The sequence below is a fragment of the Misgurnus anguillicaudatus genome, chromosome 22 (assembly GCF_027580225.2).
Source record: "Misgurnus anguillicaudatus chromosome 22, ASM2758022v2, whole genome shotgun sequence".
Taxonomy (NCBI): domain Eukaryota; kingdom Metazoa; phylum Chordata; class Actinopteri; order Cypriniformes; family Cobitidae; genus Misgurnus; species Misgurnus anguillicaudatus.
In genome coordinates this window covers 13,055,649-13,078,300 of record NC_073358.2, presented here as the reverse complement: position 1 = coordinate 13,078,300, position 22,652 = coordinate 13,055,649, and the positions used below count along the sequence as shown (strand labels likewise).

At 37.4% G+C, this 22,652-nt stretch overlaps 1 protein-coding gene across 2 annotated transcripts; it reads left to right on the top strand.

Moving 5' to 3' along the window:
• Positions 1–5,403: 5,403 nt before the first annotated feature.
• zfpl1 (zinc finger protein-like 1) lies at positions 5,404–20,925 on the top strand. Of its 2 annotated transcripts, XM_055201037.2 has the most exons (8): positions 5,406–5,573; positions 5,883–5,999; positions 6,087–6,198; positions 6,306–6,499; positions 13,697–13,772; positions 15,816–15,986; positions 19,647–19,770; positions 20,016–20,925. In XM_055201037.2, exons 2-8 carry the CDS (start codon positions 5,898–5,900, stop codon positions 20,200–20,202), a joined length of 966 nt encoding a protein of 321 aa, XP_055057012.1. In that variant the 5' UTR covers positions 5,406–5,573; positions 5,883–5,897; the 3' UTR covers positions 20,203–20,925. The 2 variants fall into 2 exon arrangements, with proteins under 2 accessions (XP_055057013.1, XP_055057012.1); XM_055201038.2 differs by lacking the exon at positions 15,816–15,986 and having other exon boundaries at positions 5,404–5,573.
• The last annotated feature ends 1,727 nt before the right edge of the window (positions 20,926–22,652 follow it).

The window sequence follows — 22,652 nt, the reverse complement described above, 5'->3', positions numbered from 1 at the left end:
TTTCAACTAAGAACTGAGTCCTTTGTTCGAGAAATATCCCATATACAGGAAAGGATGCATATGTGTAGCCTTCCCCTAACAAAAATGTCCTGTGGTAATCCTGTGGTATTTCATGTGATTAAACATCACAGGTACCACAAAAAACGGTAATTGTGTAGTATTGTGTTGTTTTTTTGGGAACCTTTATCCCAGGATTTTTTTGTAACGTCTTTAATATTCGTTTAGACCTATTAAACGACATTATTTAACACTGAAGTTAGAGATGGTGTGTATAATGTTACTGTCTCTTTTTATGCATCTCTCTCACACACTGTTCTGTTTAAGTATGGGTGCCATTTTTATATATTAATTCTCATGATGCAATTTTATTTTAAATGCTAACATAAATGTTTATGGTTATATTATTTTCACAGATGCATTGATGTGTAGTGATGCAGTGGACAACTGTGAGGATGATATACAATCAACATGTTCCTAAACTGTGATGCAGAGACACAATGGGAGGATCCATCCGTTTCTGACCACAACTACACTTTAAAATCACAACTCAACCTAAATCAACCTACATCTGATATGGGAAAACAATGGTGCGGTTTCCCGGACAGGGCTAATTCTGGTCCCAGACTAAAATGGAAATTTGAGCTGCCTACAATAATTTAAAAACACCTTGTACTGACATACCTCAACAAATATGAGTGCCATTGTTTTGTCACAAGATGTGCACCAGTCTTGTTTTTTTTTAAAGGTTTGTTTGTAAACACTAAAATGTCCTAATATAATTAAGGCCTAGTCCGAGAAACTGCTCTAATGTGTTGAGCTGACACAAATGTACATAATTCCGCTGAGACACAACAATCTTTGTCAGCTTTACACAGGGTTGATATTGCATGCATTACATTTAGTTGCCGAGCACTTTACCAGTACATACACCAACAGCTTCCAGATACGCTTGGGATCAGCTCCTGATGACTCTGATAAAGCTGCGTCTTAATTTATTGCAGGGTGGTCTTGCTGAAAAGTTAGCTGTATCTTAGTCTATAGTTATTTTTATAAACCTTCATATGTGATCAGATGTTACCTGCCATGCATTTATATTAAACGTTTACAGTGTGATCGGATGTTACCTGTCATACAGTTATATTAAACCTTCACATGTGATCAGATGTTGTGCAGTTATATTAAACCTTTACTAATTACCTGCCATGCAGTTACATTAAACCTTTAAAATGTGATCAGGAATTTCTTAAATCATATGTGAGATATGTAGATTCCACTTAAAAGGATTTAAGTCTCCTGATTTGAAGGCATAAACCTTGGCAAGTTTGCAAATGAATTCTATTGTGGTATATTACCAAATGAAAACGAATTGGTGAGTTATTAGACTGGCTGGGGTGCACATTTGTATGATCAATCGAGTGGCGCAGTTTCGTCCTTATTTTGATGAGATCGGCTTCCCATACATTTGCTTTAACCCTTGTGCATCAATTAAAAAAAGTTACACATAGGTTCACAGGGGACAAAAATGTCCATGTCAAAAAAGTGTCATAAAATTATTATAGATTAATATTTTTTTCCACTTTCACTGATGCCATTTTTTAACCAGCATCAGCTCTAATCACAATGACCAAACATTCATTAATTTTCAGAATTTTAACCCTTCAAATGCTGGTTTGTTTACACAATGCCACTGTTGTTTTTATGAAAAAAACGACACCACCTTTGCAGCGGTTGTAGTCTTGTGATTTCCAGTACAATATTTATTTTTTTCATTCAAACTGTTCATACACACACACACACACACACACGCATTCTGGTTTCCATGTTTTGTGGGGACATTTCATAGACGTAATGCATTTTATACCATACAAACTGTATATTCTATTCCCCTTACCTACCCCATTCCCTAACCCCAACCATCACAGAAACCCTTCTACTACTTCACATTTTCAAGAAACATCATTCTGTTTGATTTATAAGCTTGTTTTCTCCTGGGGACCTCACAATGTCCCCACAAGGTCACAAAAATACTGGTATTCCTTTCTTTGTGGGGACAATTGGTCACCACAATGTGATAATTACCAGGCACACACACACACACACACACACACACACACACACACATAAAATTTTCAGTACACACATACAAACCACCCTCTGACATCCATACCTACACACCCACACAATTATAGCTTCATAATAATTGGCTCTATAATATGCATAAGCAGAAAACAACAATAAAGCGATAATTTGCTTTATATGCCAAACCTACAAAAATGGCACCATCTGGTAAAAAATAGTATAAATTTAAATTTTGAAGCCTTGCCAACAGAATGAAAGCCTTTTAACAAAGATTGCATAATTTTATAGTTGAATGGCACCGGGATTAAAAATTGCAGTTTTAATGGGTTTCAATGGGGACATTTTTGTCCAAAAGGTCCTGAGAGGAAGTATTTTGTGTACCTAGTAGAAAATAGATTTTTTAAAGGAAATGAAGGTGAAATATTAAAATTCCAATAAAAATGCACACCTGTGGCAAATGTTATGCAGTTAGCATTAACGCAGGCAAAGTTATCAAAAAAACAAAATTGAAAAGGACAAAAATGTCCTCAAGGATGCACAAGGGTTAAAAAAAATCACTGTGTAAAGGGGATCGCACACCAGCCGCGCAGCCCAGCGCCGCGCAGCGCCGCGCCGTTCTAAAAAAATGTAACACATTGTTTTCTATGAGTGTACGCACACCGGCGCCGCCAGGTGGCGCCTGTCCGCGCCGCCCAGCTGTGACTCAGGAAGTTGTTCAATTGCCTGTCGCGCCACACAGCGCCACTCACATAGTTTAACATTAAATAACATCATATTCATCCCAAATCATTAAGGATTAACATTGGCTGCTAACGTATATTTTACATTTTGAAGTAGACGCTATCTGACAAAGCTCGCGCTATTTAATGTGCACTTCCGGTTTACAATACCTCCGAGTTCTCCTAGGCGCGTGTGCGATCCCCTTAACAGTACACGAAACGCTGTGTAAATATTGGTAGGCATCAGTACTTAAATAATTTTAATGCTGCTCCATCAACTGACAGGACAAGGTAGTTAAATATGTCCTATAGGTTACCTGCTGCGGCCACAGCCACTTCATATCGTCTACCCACTGATGGGACATTATGAGACTATTCGAGCGTTGTATGTAAGTTTTCTCTGTGCTCCCAACTTAAAACATTTACAGCATTAGCGTTATTTGTCATTTTGCTAAAGTTATATTGAACTACAAAAAATCTTCTAACTACTAAGCTAGTTATTGGATGCGTCGTGTCATGCTAGCAGAAGTCGATTGACAAAATGCGGAAGAGCGAAGAATTAAAAAGGGGCGGGGCGGTATAAGGTGAATCGAGACAGAGCGCAGTTATGCTAATTTGTAAACCACGCCCACCGGGGAGGACAATCCAACCGTCTCCATTGACTTTGTATTGCGAGAGGCCGCCTAGGCGCCTCCTTGTCATTTCTGGCTTAGAACAAAAACAAAATGCCTAAAAGCTGCTGTGTGTGAGAAGATGCACAGCTAACAAGCCCAAAAAACCAGAAATAAGTTTTTATAAGCTGTCGAGCCGTAAAACCCAGCCTTAAAGGAGAAAAAAGTGGATTGTCGTTTCCTCCTAGTGGGCGCAGTTCTACTAATAGGAGTACTATGTTTCCACTTTTGTGTCTTTAAACGCTCGTTTTTTTGGGGTCGACAGCTTATAAAAACTTATTTACAGATAAAACTTAAAAACAGAATAATGCATAAAAGCTGCTGTGTGACAAAGTATTCAGCTAACAAGGAAAAAAAACAGAAATACGTTTTTGTGAGCTGTTGAGCCTTAAAACCCAGCCTTTAAGGAGAAAAAAGTGGTCGTTTCCCCCTAGTGGGCGCAGTTCTATTAATAGCAGTAGTACTATGAAAAGTTGCCTGTTTTCACTTTTGTGTCTTTAAACGCTGTTTTTTTGGGGGGGTCGACAGCTTATGAAAACGTATTTCTGGGTTTTTTGGCTAGTTAGCTGTACATCCTGTCACACATCAGCTTTTAGGCATTATTCTGTTTTTTTGTTATAAGCCAGAAATGACAGGAGGCAGCCTCTCCCAATATGTCAAAGGAGACGGATGGATTGTTTCCCATCCGGTGGGCGTGGTTTTTATTTATTTATTTTTTTTTATTTATTGAATACAAAATCAACATACAACAAAATGGCATAAACAACAGTATTTGTCTTGTAGGCGAGGTGGGCTCAACATAAATAAATCAAAAAACACAGTAATACAAAATAATAATAATAATAATAAAAATAAATGAAAAAATAAAATAAATAAAACCTTAAAACAGGTTATACAATATAAACAGATTATACAATTTAATTGCAGTTCGCTTTTCCATTTTTGAGAGGGCATCTGAGAAGTACTTTATTTCATTATTAAATATAACAAACAAGGGAGGTGATTTCAAGAATCTACATTTATGTATAAAGTATTTTGCCAATAATATAATGTTATTAATCAAATCAAAAAGTCTACATGAAACCTTAGTTATCCCATACGTTATATTTTGTAAAGTGAAGGTGAAGCCAACAGGCACCACACCTTTTCTTATCAACCAATCTTGTAGTTGACTCCAAAAGGATTTAGAAAAGTTACATGAAAAAAATACATGTTCTGTATCTTCAGAAATACACTTACAAAGATAACAGGGCACATTTTCAAATTTAAATTTTAAATGTAGAAATTTGTTGGAAGGATATATATCATTTAGAATCTTAAAATGTGTCTCTTTTGCTTTGGGGGGAAGAGGAAATCTTAAATAAGCTGTTCTAAAAAATTTAACAGTATCTTTATCAAATGTATGGTCTAATTTGTTTCTTAAGATTTGAAATGGGTAGCAGGATTGGATGATAGCTTGTCTTATGTATTTATTAGTGCAAACAAGTTTATTTTCAAATTCAGTCTCACCTACATATAGCGATGGAAGGATTGGTGTGACTCTGCAGTATGACAAGGAACATTTCAATAACATTCTTATACCAGAAGGAATTGCATTAATTACAGTAAAGAATTGTTTTGGGTGACAGGCAAATCCATGTTTTAAAGTGAAGGAATTGTAATCCAAGATGTTCCCATTCTCATCCATTAAGTCTAGTACAGACCAAATATTTCTACTAAACCAGTCTTCGTAAAACAGAGACTTGTTTCTATGTAAAATGTATCTGTTATTCCACAGTGGAGTATTGTGAGGTGTAAAATTATGTGTGTGTGCTAGTTTCCAAAATAATAAAACTTGTTGGTGAAATGCTGACAGCTTCACTGGGAGTTTGAGAATATCAAAGTCACATTTCAGTAGAAAGTGATGGTGGGCGTGGTTTTAGTGTCCTTGCTGGTGTGGTGATGTCATTGCCAGGCGACTGAACCGGAAGAGACGTGGCAAAACATACGGAATTTTAAAGTAATGATCTATGAGTAACGAAATATTGAGAAAAACGTCCGTTCTGGCTTGATGTTAAGATTTGCCTCATGTGTGCTCGTTTAGTATTTGTAACGACATTGTCAGGTAATTACAGTATTGTTTTGTTAATGTGTTGATAAGATAAAGGGAGTTAGTTTTGTACATATGTGAAGCAGATTAGCCGTAGACTGCTATCCTAATGCGCCTGCACCGCATTTGTCTATAAATTTGATTTAACGTTATCTGACTTCTTAACAAAATGTGTTGCATACGTATTGTTTACGTCAATTAGCAGAATATGCTATTGACGACGAGCAGCTGTATAGGATTTGCCTGTTTATTCTATTGCAAGTGTGAGTTAGCGTATAAGAATTTATACGTGACATTTAGGTGTTTAAATACATGGATGTTTAGCTTGACAGGCGGATAATGGGTTTGTGCAAGTGTCCCAAAAGGAAGGTAACGAACCTGTTTTGCTTTAAACATCGAGTCAACGTGTGTGAGCATTGCCTTGTGTCCAATCATAATAAGGTTAGTGTTTTAGTTGTTTTATAATAATATATGTTATTAATGAATGTTGGCAAAACAATATTTTGTGTTTTGTCTGTATTTGTATAGTGTATTGTCCAGTCATACCTACAGTGGCTACAGGACAGTGATTACAACCCTAACTGCAGTCTGTGCAGCCAACCCTTAGATTCTCAGGATACTGTCCGACTGGTTTGTTATGGTAAGAAGCTACAGAAATTATGTTATGATGGTGAACTTAAGGTGTTTTCTACTCCATTAGAGAAAAGGAAATGAAATGTACTCATAATAGTTTATGTTCCATTTCAGATTTGTTCCACTGGTCATGTCTAAATGAACTTGCATCCCATCAGCCCCTTTACACTGCACCTGCTGGGTACCAGTGCCCAACGTGCCAGGGTCCTGTGTTTCCACCCCCAAATCTGGCCAATCCTGTAGCAGACACTCTAAGAGAACAGCTGTCCTCTGTCAACTGGGCTAGAGCAGGACTAGGCCTTCCACTGGTGAGGATGAGTCTGTGGACATTTAACAGAATTTAACAGGACATTTATCTACAACTTGATAATGTTAATGGACCTTAGTTTACCCCTGCTAATAAGATGCATTTTGTGCGATCCAATTGTTTAAAACTCTGATCAACCACACCGATCAGAATCCCCGTATTCGTATTATGGTCAGGCTAAAGCCGCTCTATGCATTTCAGCGTTTTTGTCAAACAGCGACCCATAGAGTCGCTGGAGAATACTTGCAACTGTCGTAATTACCCACTCTAGTACTCCAAAGATAATGACCAGGTAATGTTTCACAATTTCATACAAATATTAGGCTACTGCATAGTCTACTAAACTACAGATGATGGTAATAGGATAATAAGAAGTTTCTTCCAAGTGTAGAGTGCATATAATAATAAAGTACCGCGTTTGCTAGCTTATAACATTTTTACATGATTGCAGCTAAATCACAAGTAAACACTACAAAATGCCATGACAAAGTTAATTGTGTACGTTGCATTATTTCATAACATGGTTCGCTATAATGTCACTATACATGATTATTGCTATTTATCATAATAGTTTGCAAATTGTGCATGTTTACACTATTTACAACCTCTAGACTTATTTATGTCCTGATAATTATGTGAGATATTGACAACTGTTGTCATGATAATCGTGTGACATACTACAAGCAAGCGCAACAACATACAACATAGACCGCAAACAAGTTTACAAATGACAGATTTACTTACTAGTCATCAACAAGATCGCCAGATCAGCATCCCATCCAGTGCTGTCTTTTAGCTCACGCCAACGAGTAAAAACCTGACAGAGTGGGACTCTTGTCCGGTTCCTAACGCGGTCAGATTCTCTTTTCTTTTTCCTACTCTCTTACAAACGTGCTTTCTTAACTTTTAAATCGTTTAGCCTCATGTCTCAAATTCGCGCGTGCAGTTGTTGTTATAGGCTTGATCGACTTCATGCAGCGCTGCAACAACCGACAGCCGGATGACGTCAAAGTGCTATCTCGGATCATTCTCGCGGTACTTTGACGTCATCCGGCGGTCGGTTCATGCAGCGCCACACGAAGTCGAACAAGCCTAACGTGTGTGACGTCGTTGCCCTAAAGCAAGTCGTGATTCTCGCGAGATTTGTCAGGGGCTGTTCTCTCAAGCTTGCATTGCTGGTTTTGGTAGCGGGGTCCTCCACGAGCTTCAACAGGAGGATGATTCGCCTTACTATGACTTTGTTGACCACCGAAATAACTTTGAAGCTGTTATATTAAGGTAAAATAACTGCATAGTGTGTCTTTAAGTTTGGGTTTCTGAAACATTCGGAATAACCCGTTTACATGCGTGAGCCGAGAGAATTACTCCTGTATATATGGAATTTGTAATCAATTGGCAATATCCTGATGTAAACGGTGATAAAACGGTAAATGCAGTGATTTTGCGTGGCTCACTAGCACGCTATGCTGTTTTACTGCCTTCATTTACTAAAATAAAATTATTATTTAAATCCAGAACATTGAGGTGCACTGATGTAGAAGCAGAGTAGGCTAAGTTACATGGCTTACCCCTTATGAGAATAAGATTAACAAGCTATAGGGTACTAGCCTACACCCAGGGTCCGAAATTAACACCCGCCAAGCGCCAAATGCGGGTAGATTTTCCGTTTTGCGACTAAATTTAAAAGGCTACCCGACACACTGGCGGGTGATTTTAATACCAAAATATTAATCTGGGAACGAGGTGAGCTAGCCACAGAACGTCTCTACGCTCCAAGTCTCGCACTAGAGACGGTCTGTTGCTAGCTAGTACTGCAGGTAACTTGTGGTCTGCAGCTATCTGCTGCATATTAGCTATCAAAATGCATCCCCGCCCTGCCCGTCCGGCTATCTTGACTTATAGGGAGGAAAAAATATATTTAAATGCTTATGCATTCTTTCACAGATTTGGATGGGTAATAATGGTGTATGAAATTCAGGCATTGGGTATTTAAATTACGTTTGAGCACGCGCTCGAGTTTTACTTTCACTTTTGCGATCGCGCGAAAAGACGCAGTATAGAAAGCAACCTGTAATGATTTGTCATGGATTTGTTGGGCAAATCCTCCAACTTCATCCTGTCAGTCATTACTATCCTCACGTAAGAAAATTAAATCTCTCGGAGCAAGCTTTAAAGTATAGATTGTACGGGTAGTGAAGAGAGTTACTCTGTGCAGAATCGCTCTTAAAGCGACAGTAGCCCCTGTTTTTCTGATCGAAAAATTATCCAATCTGTAACTGGATGATCCAAACTGTGAGTTTTGTGACCCACTAAACCACTTTTAAATGGTGAGTATATCTGGTGTGGTAATGAGCAGGAAAAGTTTGTTTACATGGAAATCCAGTCTTTTTGTTTGTTAAAAAAACAACAGCATCAAAACAACAACAAGAATAGCAGATAAAACATTGTGGTTATAGGCCCTATTGGCTTTGTATTGGCAAAATTTGGCCTGTGGTAAAACTAATTGAATAAGCCTGTGCTATGCCCACAAAGTCAAGTGGCATTTTCTTATCTGTGACTTCAGTTAATATTTCAGATTCAGAATGTGTTTTGATAAATGTTTTGTCTTAATATTCTACATTAAAAGTAATGTATTTTTTATTCAGGCTTCACACACTTTGCTTATCTAATCTACATAGATGCAACAGTTATTTTTGCAAATCATAAATTGTTACAATAAAAATATTAACACATGAGATGAGGGAAATCATAGTGATAAGCATTGTGGTGATAGTTTTTATTTATTGTGTGGCTGCGTTAAAAAATTCTCATGCAAATAACGATTAAAATATTTTCATAATTTTGTTGTGTGGCTGTATTACGTTTATTTTATGTAAATAATAATAAAAATGTTTTCATAAGAAACCTTAATGTATATGAACTTGATTTATAAGTGTACTTTGGGGTTGGACCTTGCTTGCGTTTCCGATTTCAAAGCCCCCAAACCCTTTCAGAGGTGAGGGTGGACGCAGCGATGTCCTCTGCTGGCGTCAGGTCCTGTGTAGAGGCAGATTCACCTCCCGTTACACGGCGTGCCCGATTTATGCTGGCAAGCTTGTAATTCCCCCGTCTCCTGACATCATTGTAGCGCAACTATTGGGATGCCAGCTGATGAGACAATTGTGGCTATTTCCTCCCACGCCTGTTTAACCTACGCTGATTTGGGCGGGTTTCTCCTATCCCCATACAAAACAACTTTTCTGTCTTTGACTGCTCTTACAAGAACGTGGGTGTCCTCGGCTGTGAACCGCTCCTGGTGTGCGCCTGGTAAATCCGTCATAATAATAGCAACCCGCCATGGAACTTGCGCCCTTGCGTTTAAAGGGAATGTTGGATAGCGTTCTGATTGGTTTATTTGACGTTACGCCCAAACCACACCTATGAATAATGAACCTATTTCAGACCAACCCCTTATTGATTTGCGCCTGGCGCAAGAGTTATTTCTCCCTCCGGGAAAATAGCAACAGCGCCCAAGATCCGCCCACAAAGTCACTTGCGCTTTGCGCTTCGCACTTGTGTTTCAGATCGTTAAAATAGGGCCCTATATCTTCACTGTCCTAAAAACGGGCTGATGTCTTCCTTGTTCTTTGAAGTCCCTCCAGGAATACGAAATGAGAAATGAGTTCTGATTGTGTAGCTTGTTTAGTGTGTTGTGATTCAACAGCAGTTTAGCTTAGCTAAAACCGTTTGAGCTTAGCTGGCGACTGACATATTCCTGTGGGCGGTGTTTAGTCAAACACACTTGCTTTGACATCATTCAACCGGAAAGTAGAGGGCTGTAGTCCAAATTGTCTGTTCTCTGTAGGCTTTGACAGGAGAGTTCTGTTAAAGAAAATATATCGCCTGGCAGTGAACTTTGAGCTTTATTTTGCAGGTATTATTTATGCTCTTACAGCAGCATTACACACTAAAGTTTGAAAATGAGAATGTGACCTTTAAAGTCGCCATGAAAATAAAATGGAAAAACTGTAATTTGTTTGTAATGTTTTTTTACAAATGACTTCTCTGTAACAGCTTTAGATTGAATTGTTCGGTATTCGGTTGTGCCAGGAACACAACATTTGTATCCATTTTTACGTCCTTGTTTGTTTCTTCTCAATACCTGCAAAACTTCAGATGATTCTGCTGTGAAGTCTGTCTGGCCTAGAACATGGGCGGGTATTTAGAAATGTTGGGTGCGTACATCTCGACTGCTACGTCACTGTCTGTGTTATGTTGAGATTGGCCTGTTTTTCAGTGGGCTTTTGAATGCAAGAGATTAACATAAGTTTGTTTGTCTGACACATACTTTTTTCAATCTCATTTAAGTTCAAGAAAACTCCATCTGTGTCGCCAATTCCCTTTGTCTCTAGGATTTGCGTACACACAGCCTAGAGTTTGCTTACAGGTGCACACATTCTCTCGTCAAGTTTGTTTTTTATAGATCACAACTATTTTGTGGGAAGTGGCGTACAGATGTTTCCAGCACCGTTTTGTGCATACACATTGTTTATCATTTACTTTGGGATTTGTACCTTTTGCATATCAGTAACATGTACTGATACACACTTACACATTAAAGGAAACATAAAATCGTAGAGTGAACTTAAAGAGCAACTATTGTCTGATTCACGATTTTACATTTTCTTTGGTGTGTAAGTGTGTATTGGTAAATGTTAACGATATACAAAAGGTACAAACCCCAAGGTAAACGACGACACGATTTATTGTTTGAAGGTAAATTTCTTTTCTTGGACTACATCAAACACACCGATTGTAGGCAACGGTTTACTTCCTGGGCCTGTTGACGTGAACAAGACTAGTATTATCATAATTCCTCCCGCTTTGACTCACAGCCTGTAAATTAACTCCTGTCAGCATTGCATTGTATTAGAATCTTTCAAACGTGGTAAGGTCCGTCATATTTCCGGCTGACGTCAGAGGTATTTAGGCCAATTACAACATACAGATTAGCTGGCCAATTTAGATCGATGAGTTTTGTATCAAATCCATGCGTTTGAGTAAGGCAGAATATCTTGAGCTACAAATATTGCACGGTATGTTGAAAATTATGTGTTTTTAACCATAAACTACGTGAACACATTGTATTATACCAAATACACAAAATAACGTTTTTTATCAATGAAATAGGTGCACTTTAATTAAATGCATTTGAATAGTGTTGTTGCACTAGGCTACATGTTTCAAAGCAGTGGTGCCTTCAGAAGTGCCTTACATACACATCAATCCAGTGGCCACGTGATTCATATTTTAAGTGTGAGGGATAGTTTTGCATCAGCTCGCATGAAATGCATAAAACTTTACAAATATAAACAGGAATACTACTTCTCAATCTAATCTGTTACGTCATACATGTGTTTATAGTCAGACATGGAGTACCCTTTAAACTCAGTGGTTGATTGATAGGTGAGTAGGTGGTCCTTAAAGCAGAATTGAACTCTAGACATTTTAGCCTGTTATCAGGGGTAATTTATTTCCATTTTGCATTTTACATGAGAAAAAAAGAAATTTCCACGATTTCTATAAATTAGATTGATAGTGTGTTGAAGCGGAGTTTTCGTAACGGTCTTTGTTGGACTCAATTAACCATAATGCACTGTGCGAAACTGAGTCATTAGCTTCACCCACTAACCAATGATCGATGCAGCCTTTAGGCTTGTTCTACTTCATGCGGCTTCACAAGAACCGTCAGCCGGATGACGGCAAAGTTCCGTGAGAGCGATTTAAAAGCAAACTCCTCCGTATGATTTGGTGAATCGCTCTCGTTGTACTTTGACATCATCCGGCTGTCGATTCTTGCGGCACCGCATGAAGTCGAACAAGCCTAATAGCTTCTTTTACTGCTCAACCTGCTCTCAAATCAACTCAAGTTAACTTGAAGTTAGCCAGCAGACGAACCCAACCAAACAGTAACTCCACTTTTACGTCTCTGAAGGGGAAATCACAAAAACCCTCGATAAAAGATGACTAGAACCTGTGCAGTACGTGGATGTAAGGACGACAAATTCAGGCCACCGGGAGTTTTTATTGTTTACATCAACGCAACCCTCAGTTGACACACCACTACTCAAAAATTTTAATATATAGCAGCCAGCACTTTTGTCAGGAGGATTTCAAGTACTGTTTGTTCAGCACAGTTTTCCACAGAGTCGGGTAATGTAAAATGATCAAAATATCCCCCCATTTAGAACAGTCAGAATATGTAGTTGTGCATTTTTCCAGTAATTTGACGACGCATCATATCACTGTTACTGTAGCAGTTTTTTATATGGAGTTAGTACAGTTAGAGTGGAGTTCCACTTTAAAGGCGGAGTGCACAATGTTTGAAAGCCAGTTTTGATATTTGAAATCACCTAAACAAACACGCCCCTTCCCCAATAGAATCTGGACCTTCTTTTGATAGACCCGCCCCACACATACGCAACCCCGGCAAGGATGTCAGTTAGTAGACACGCCCCTTACTGCTGATTGGCTACAAGTGTGTTTTGGTAGTCGGCCCGACTCCCTTTTCCAAAGCGTTTTTAAAACATTGTGCACTCCGCCTTTAACTACTGTCTGAATGCATTTGACCAAACAAATATTTGCACGATGAATGTAGTTTAGCCACATAAGTTTTAACCAACTCCTGTGTTTGAACGTTTGTACCAATTGTCTGTGTAGTTAGTGTTGAATTTGTGATTGCATCGACCAAAATGTATTGTTTGCACCTTTTTTATTTATTACATACGCATGTTAATTTTTTCTACAAATTAAAGCAAGGCTGTGAGGGATGAATGTACAAGGAGTTCAATGAGTTGCAAATTAAAAGTTTTTTGGTTGATCTCTTTTAGCATTGTTAAAATGTTAAACTATAATTGCGTAGTGTAAAAAACAGACTTTTTAAAGGAACAGTTACCTGAAAATTATGATTCTCTCGGTTTCCCACCAATTAAGGTTGAACAAATGATACCCTGACTGAATTCTTCTGTATAATGGGGTGAAAAAGTTTAAATGTACAGAATGTGTCTTTAGTATATTTATAAAAAGGACTGTGAAAGAACCTGATTAAGCTTTAGTAATTAATGGCAGGTGATTTATAAAGCTTAAATTTAAATGATATAAGTAAGGTTGGATGTCATTAATTTAAACGTAAATTTGTGATACCATTCCTTCTATCTAGATTGAGGACACACTGGAGAGGGAGGAATCCACAGCGCATGATGTAACATGTTACTCTGATTGGTCCGGTTTTGAGAGTAAGTTTGTTAAAGTTTGATTATTTTTTATATAAAGTTTTGACCGTGACTAAACTGTCATGCTTATAATGCCTTAACACAATTATTACTGCTACTTTTTTGGGGAAAAAATACCCACTTTTGGTGAAAGCGACATAATAACTCATGCTCAAAATGTAGCTACCGGTATAGTCACAAGAATCGAACTTTGGGTTACGACCCTGACTCTGTAACCATTACACCACGACTTGTTGATCAGTTGTTATGATTGTAGCAAGGTATTGTGCCAGGGGTTATACTCTCTTTATCTTCTAGCCCCAATTATACATGCTTGATTTGTAGATTACTGCTAATAAATTCAGTACTGTGCAAAAGTCTTAGGCCACCATGCCAGAATTAGGTTTGTTGTTTTTGCAATGTTATAGTGATGATCATATATAATTGTTTCTCAGTCTCTTTAATAGAATACATCCAGAAAATACAGTAAATGTGTATAGTATTAAAACTGTATAAAATGCAAAGTGATGTGTCAAGTTTTTAGGGTAAACTCTCCTTCCACTTGAGCAATAGCAGGAAACTGCAGGATCTCTTAAACCTAAATAAAATTAAATCCTAATTTCTATTTTTTAAGAAATTAGTCTTTTTACTTCATTATGCTAAAAAACACTCAAGATGTGTTTAGTGCCCAGAGAGGTCACACTAAACACCAACGATGCCTAAAAAAGACATTTAGGCTGCATTTACACCTCAAATTTAATGCACAGATTCAATGTTTTGACCATATCCGATTTTTTTGTCCTGTCTGTTTACTAGGGATGCAACTATACAGTTATTCCACGGTTCAATACATTTTTGGTTATTATCCACTGTTATTATTTTAATGGTCTGACTAGTTGCTAAAATGATCTCTTGAACCAATGACTCGTCGAAAATAACAAATGTTTTGGTTTCCTATGTGATCTATGTGTTGTTTTTTTGCTTGTTATATAAATAAACTACGTTTAAAGACCGTTGTTGTTATTTATTCTTAGCGGAGTTTACCGGAAGTTACGTGCGGACGGCGACAGCCGCTTGTTTATGTTGTTACTGCTAAAACTGTCTATATACTTGTACTTAGTAAATTAAACTTTACATTGTAAATGAAGGCTATACTGCACTACTGTTAAATCCAACATCATTCTGTGCTGTGTAGAAACCAAAAATGCTTTCCTCAATCAAGATTACTGGTGGGATTTACCTTAGCATCATGCGCGGAAAACGTGTTTGAGGCAAATAACGCGCGTTTGTGGCAACAACAAAGCCCAATTTGCGTAATTTTCACTGCCCCACACGAATTTGCATCTTTACATTGATGTTGTATGTAATCTACTTGCGCAAATAATTTATTTACACCACAGATTTAAAAGACAGTGGTGCTGCCTCTCTTTGTTGTCGGACTTCTCTGCTCATGATCACCATGCTGTGTGTCACCATTTTCTGTGTTTTTCCCTGCTTCTATTCATGTAAAGCTGCTTTAAAACAATTACCAATTGTAAAAAGCCCTATATACATAAAATTTAATTGAATACAAATACAAAAAAGTTTTAACTAATTTTTTTAGTTTGCACACTATTTTAGTGAGTATCCTTTTTTATATTGCCGTTTCAAATAACCCATCATAATCTGTAGTTTGAGCCTGTCAGGTGCTAATGGCAATGGCAGATACATTACTAGGTAGTTTTAACGGTCTCAACAATCTGTCTGCCCCCAGAAATTTTTCAGGCTTAGGATTTTTTGCTTTAACTCCTGAAAACAACAAGTCTTTTGCACAGTAATGTAAATTATGGAATAATTTAAATAAATTACAATAAATTAATCATGGGTGACAAAATCATCTGTGGACAGGGTGTATCTACACTATTATTGCATCAATAATCTAAAACCTTACCTTGGCCAAGTTTCAGTGTAGAATCCTAGACCACAGTTTTATAGTTAATAATATAACAAAGGTAACTTTATGCACCTTTAACTCTAAAGATACTTAATCTTTTAATAAATATTTACATATTTCTGTCTGTGCTGCAGCCCATGCAGTGGAAATGGCAATCTCAGACCCGAACTCCACCAGCCTACTACACCAACAGGACACGGAGCACATCCACAATATTCACAACAATGGAAAACTGACTGTTCAAAATGACTCTGCCATTAACATGAGCACCACGTCTACTCCAGACACAGTTACCATTAACACAGGTATTCATTAACACTGACACTGTGTTGTCATGTAAATAATTTATATTCTTAATCCCGTGCATCGTTCTACTTGGTTTAGTGGACGAGGGAAGTTTATTTGGACAGACCCTTGATTTTAACCTAGGTTACTTCATTTGTACACTTCAAACAGCTCCTTAGACCAGTCCAACACAATGTCACCAGCAGCTCACACAAAGTTTTGGAATCACTTTAGGACTTTGATGTCATACACAGATCGATCAGTGTGCACGGCACTGCATGACATTAAACACACATGCAGTCTTTGTAGTGTGTATTTTTTATGTTAATTCTTAGCAAAACCCATGTGTTCTTTAAAAAATATGTGCTCATTCATGTGTAATTACTTCCACTTACTAATCAAAGTATTCCCGTAAGTGTAGAATCTGCCATTTAGAATACATACGGGCGAGTCGCTCAAATGGCTAAATCCATGTTGTGCCTCCATCTTTAAATTTAATACGCCGACGAGGGACATTCCTGAAATTCAAGCTCCGTCTTTCACGCTTTCAGACTACACTCACACTGGCCGCTTCTCAACTCAAGCTGAAGCCTCCCGAGGTTGCGTTTGTAGTCTTATTTCAGAATATTAACAATTATAAAGCTGACAATTATTCTTAGTTATTTGTAAAATGATGTAATATGCTTATGACTTGCGAATGTAATGCTCAGTTAACATAAATAAACCAGGCTTGATGACATTTGCAGCCTGCATAAGGGACCTGCGGATTGAGAAACAGCTATAAGCTACGTCAACATTGAGACTAGAGTTAATTTGAAATGCTTGTCTATTCCGTGTTTGTATTCTTTTTTCTGTTCTGTTTGTCAATTTTACAAACACATACTGTGTAAATGCCCTTCATAAGTATTGGGAAAATACAGGCAAAATTACTCTGTTTGCTGTGGAGTCTAGAAATGTCTAAACATTAAAAGATGAACATGAGACAAAAGTACAGAATCTGTCACATTTAATTTTTTACCTATTGTAACAATATTCCACCTCAATGGAACAACACATTTGTATTTTACTCCTATTTAATCTGGACATATTGAGACCATTGTCTCAGAAGTGTTGAAGTGATGAGCTGTGTCCTGATGCATTAATTGTTCACACACGAAAAGCATAAAATGTGTAGGATCAGTTTGATTCACTTATTTGCATTTGGGTACAACACACGAGTCAGCATTTAATGCTGTCGTTTTTTGTTGGTAAAGCATGTATGTGTTTAAAAATAAACTAAGGTTATTAAAATGTTAAATTCTGTACTTCAGACATACTGATATTATTATTACCAATTTATTGTCTCCACAGCAGACAGAAAAATCCTGTCTTTACTGTTATGATACTTATGGAGGGCTGTGTGTGTGTGTGTGTGTGTGTGCGTGTGTGTGTGTGTGTGCGTGTGCGTGTGCGTGTGCGTGTGTGTGTGTGTGTGTGTGTGTGTGTGTGTGTGTGTGTGTGTGTGTGTGTGTGTGTGTGTGTGTGTGTATATTTATTTTTTCATGAGTAACTAGTAACTCGCTACTTGCGAATTATTTTCATTGCATACTTTTTTACTTTCACTCAAGTAAATTTTAATTTTTTTTACTTCTACTTGAGTTATTATTTCTTTATTACTTGTACTTTTACTTAAGGAAAGTTTTTGGCAACTCTTTCCACCTCTGTTAAATTCTTCATGAATCCAGGCTGAGTTTGCCACGATTAGCCTTAATAATCAGCCAGATTGTAGCTATCATAGCTTGCAGACAAGCAGCCTATAGGCTTTATTTTTTTTTGGAAGTAATGCATCAAATAAATTATTTTATTCAAAATAGTTAAAGGGATAGTTCAGCAAAAAATGATATTAAACCCATGACTTACTCACCCCTAAGCTGTCCGAGATGCATATGTCCATCATTTTTCAGACAAACACTTTTTCAGTTATTAAATTAGGAGAATCCTATCAGTGACTTGATAGGATATTGATTGGGATATTGATGTAGGGATTTTCATGACTCAAATCATGTTTTTCTGTGTTATTATTAGTAGTAATTAAGGTGAATGAGTGCTGTATTTCAGTGTTTACTTTGTAAAGGGGTTTTTCTTTATCATGGAGAGGATAATGCGATCATCCACCACTGTTATCCTATTTAGACATACAGGATTTTTATGTTGCTGGGCTCACCAGTGTGTTGTTTTTTAGTCAGGATGCACCAAATTGTTGATCTGGTCACTCTTAATGTTCATGCTATCTCTCTGATGGATTTGTTGTGTTTTTTAAACCTAAATATGGTCTGTATCACTTGCATGGAGATGTCCCTGAATCAAATGATTTGGGTTCACAGCCACAGCTTTCAAATCGCCACACTTAAAATCAACTCAAGACCTTTAACATCTGTCATTCATGTGTAAATTATTTAAAAATAGGCAATACCTGTCCATGAAACAGGTTTTAAGTCAACTGTCCCATTACTTTTGACCTCTTTAAAAAGGGGGAGCTACATATTAAACTGCTGTAATTCCTAAATCCTTCAGCCAATTTGGATGTGAATACCCTCAAAATAAAGCTGAGAGTGTGCACTATAAGCCAATATTCATAATATGACTGTAACTGGAATACATTTTGGTAAACAGGTAAAAGAACCCCAAATGGGTCTTTGTTCCAATATTTATGGACCCGACTGTATGTCTATTTATTACGTTTTTACATCTGGGAAAACATCTGTTAAAACAGTGAAAGCTTAAACAGCCGGCCTTCTGTGATGTGGATGTATAATGATAGATCCTCTCTGATGTGGTGATCACAGACATCAGATTCATCCACGCAGACTAGCGAGGCGAAGCACAACGCATGAACAGAAGCTTAATTTTATATTTCAGTCAGAAATGGCGATAAAGAGGCCAGAGTTAAGGATTGCAGCTTTAAAGCAACACTTTGTAGTTTTTTTACCTTTAAATAATGTCTCTAAAATTATTTCAGTGATAGAACAACTTTTAACTGGAAAAATTGTACTGTTGCTGCAACCCGAGCAGCCTCCTATCTGCTACAAGCACACTCTGAAAGTGGCGGTGGAGGGTAGGAAACACAGCCCCGCCCCTCCCCCTGCCTGCAGAAGAGTGTCTGATACCAGGCACTGTTGCGCTTTTCAACCACATGGGGGAGCTCTAACGGCGCATTCACACGGGGCGTCAGCGTTAACGCTTAACGGAAGGCTTGTCTGAAGCTTGGCCAACAGCCAATCACAGTGGCCGCTACACATGCTCCGTTCTTCCATAAACGTAATTGGCTGGCTCTGTCTAGGTTGTTTGCATAAGTCGATCTGATTGGCTGATGCACGCGTTGCCGCTTGAAAAGTTGAGAAATTTTCAACTTCTGCCGCGAGCAACGGCACTGACGCGGCGCCGACGGATCCACAATTCAGTTCGGCAACACATGACGTCACCCATTAAAAGTGAATGGGAAGCGTTAACGCTTATGCCCCGTGTGAATGCGCCGTAAGTCATTTTTACATGGAAACTACATAGTGTTGCTTTAAATAAATGATTGTCTTATATAATAGTTTACTTGGTGAATCAAAAATGTTAGTCCAAATTCAAATGAATTCTTTACTCTGAACTATCTGATGTTTCCTTCATTGATTTCTTGCTATGTGTCTTCTCAGCTACTTCCCCAAGAAGGGTATATGACACGCGGGATTCAGGCAACGCTTCAGTGATGCAGATTGACTTTGATGATGATAAGTACCGCAGACGTCCTGCCCTTAGTTGGTTTGCACAGGTCCTTAAGTGAGTGTTCATGTCTTATTGTCTGCCAGTGTATTCATAAAATTTTAAAGAGATTTCCAGGTTTCCCATATTATTAGTATTGCGGTGCAGCTGTGTTTTTTTTTTGTATTTATAGCATAATTTATATAGTGATAGTAGTATGATTTATAGTCGTAGTTTTTATTTATTACATAAAAATGTATTACTGTACATTTTGTTAAAGCATGTGTACTGATACACCTATATACATTTGCTTCTTCCTGCAGAAATCGTACAGGCCCTAAGAAAAAGGCTCTCACATTAAAACAGCGTATATTCATGTTTTTGTTAGTTGGAGTGATTGGATTCTTTACCCTCATAATCATAATGGCTAAACTGGGTCGGGCCTCTGCTGAGTCAGACCCAAACCTTGATCCCATGTTGAATCCCAACATCCGGGTAGGCAACATGTGATGAAACACTTCCCTATTTAGACCTAATTGAAAATTCAGCCCTGAATTTGGCTTTATTGGAAAAAAACTGGTGGTGCCAGCAAAAGGTTGTGGCACAGGAAGCTGGGACCAGCATGAAGATGCCTCTGTTTGGACTGTGAATGAAAATGTCTGACAACCTAGGGCAAGAAGGAAAGTGTACAAATGCTGCACAACAAATCTCACATTGCTCTGTGAGATGATAAAGGCATTGTAAGACTTTTGGTGTGTTTCATTTAGTTCTAAAACTCACCCTTTTAAATTTGTGTACACTTTTGGTCTAAAGATTTGCAGTGAGTGAGTATGTTTTTGCTATCTGTCCTTATAAAATGCATTGGAATTCCTTGTGATCATGCATAGAGATTATCAGCATAACAAATGATTTTCCATGTGAGGTTGTGGTTATTTGGTTACTTTAGTTGATTGCAGTGCTTTTTACAATCAGGGTTAATCAAAATATATAAAACTGGTTTACCAAAGCATTTAATTTTTTGTTTTGTTTCTGTTAAAGTCATCTGATCTCCAACAAACTATAAATCAATAAAAACTTTAATATTTGAAATGCTGATGCTAACTGTACACTGGTGAAGAGTTATACACATAAATACATTTTTGCAGTGTGACACTATTGATGACTTCTGCATTATTACTGTAATGAAAAATCATTACTGTCAAAAAGTATTAAAATCAAGTTGAATAATCCCAATGGCTGAGTATTGAAATCTTTGTCGACAATGTTTTTTTAAATGACAAAACAAATCGGGTTCATTATAAAATCTTGCTACGAACCTACAGTGCATATCTTAAAAGATACATATATAAAGAACAGAGGGGCATGATATACATGGCTAAAAAGCAATTACATATTCAAAAGAAACTAAATCAGAAGGGCAATTGTTCAGTTAAAATGTTTATAAAAGAAGCCAGTTTTCTTTGTCCACAATGTGTATGATTATAAACGCATACTTTTAAACCAACACATCATATTTCAGTGGACTACTGACAGTTTGAGTTGATGTGCTTAACTGTCATGAAAATGTCACAATGCAAAAAAAAAATAATGTAAAGAATTCACCAGGTGTATTTGTTAAATCACTTTACTATTTTAAGAGTTTAAATGAGATGCACTCACCTAAAGGATTATTTGAAGCACCATACTAATACTGTGTTTGACCCCCTTACACCTTCAAAACTGCCTTAATTCTACGTGGCATTGATTCAACAAGGTGCTGAAAGCATTCTTTAGAAATGTTGGCACATATTGATAGGATAGCATTTTGCAGTTGATGGATATTTGTGGGATGCACATCCAGGGCACGAAGCTCCCATTCCACCACATCCCACAGATGCTCTATTGGGTTGAGATCTGGGGGCCCTGGGGCCATTTTAGTACAGTGAACTCATTGTCATGTTCAAAAAACCAATTTGAAATGATTCGAACTTTGTGACATTATCCTGCTGGAAGTAGCCATCAGAGGATGGTGGTCATAAAGGGATGGACATGGTAAGAAACAATGCCCAGGTAGGCTGTGGCATTGCATTAATGAAAAATTGAACAGGTGTTTCTAATAATGCTTTAGGTGAGTGTACATCCACACTGTTTCTAAATAAGAATGTACAACACGGTCCAAAAAATCTTGTGTGGGATTGCATATTCAAATGCTATTTTTAAATGTCAAGTCTGTTTTTCTTAAGTTTAGGGTGTTCATATTACATTTTTTAAGTTTAAAGTTTTTTCATCCTTAAAAAAAGTGATCATTTACCTATACTGAAATAACTTTTTCGGAGTGAAATCAAATGTTGAAATTGTCCAGTTGTTGCAAACTACAAGCTTTTAACTTTGTTTTTCATCCAGGGTTTCTCTCCTTGGCATAATGTACACAATAATATGTCTAATTCAGAATACATTTTATAGTTATCTATATAATAATTCAATCTTTCCCGGGGTGTTGTTGGCAGCCAGAACGTCTTGAGCTGAAGGTAGGAGGTGATCTGTGAAATAGGGCTTCACATATAAAACCTTATATATAATAGCAACTCTAAATTCTAGGATGGTTGTATGGTAGCTATATGACGCATCAAGATGTTTCTCTTATTGTACTAGAGCATTTGGCTTGATCTTGGATTATTTGGTTTTTCAAAGCTTATCCTAGATTTTGCTTTCATAGCAACAGGTCTGTAAGCTTAAACCTGTGCGGGGGCAGGCTTATTTCATGTAAACAAGATTAGGTAGCACCTTTTTACGCAGAGGTGATATGGAAGTCTGTTGCAGTCATGTTTCCTCGAAATCTGTGGAAGATGCACAAATAATATGAAGAGCTTTTCAAATGAAACATGTATTTAAAAAATTTTGAATCAGGAAGTGATGTGCTTTTAAAAAGATATTTTTCTGTACTTGTGCAATTTGTTTTTGTGGAACAGTTGTTTTGATTA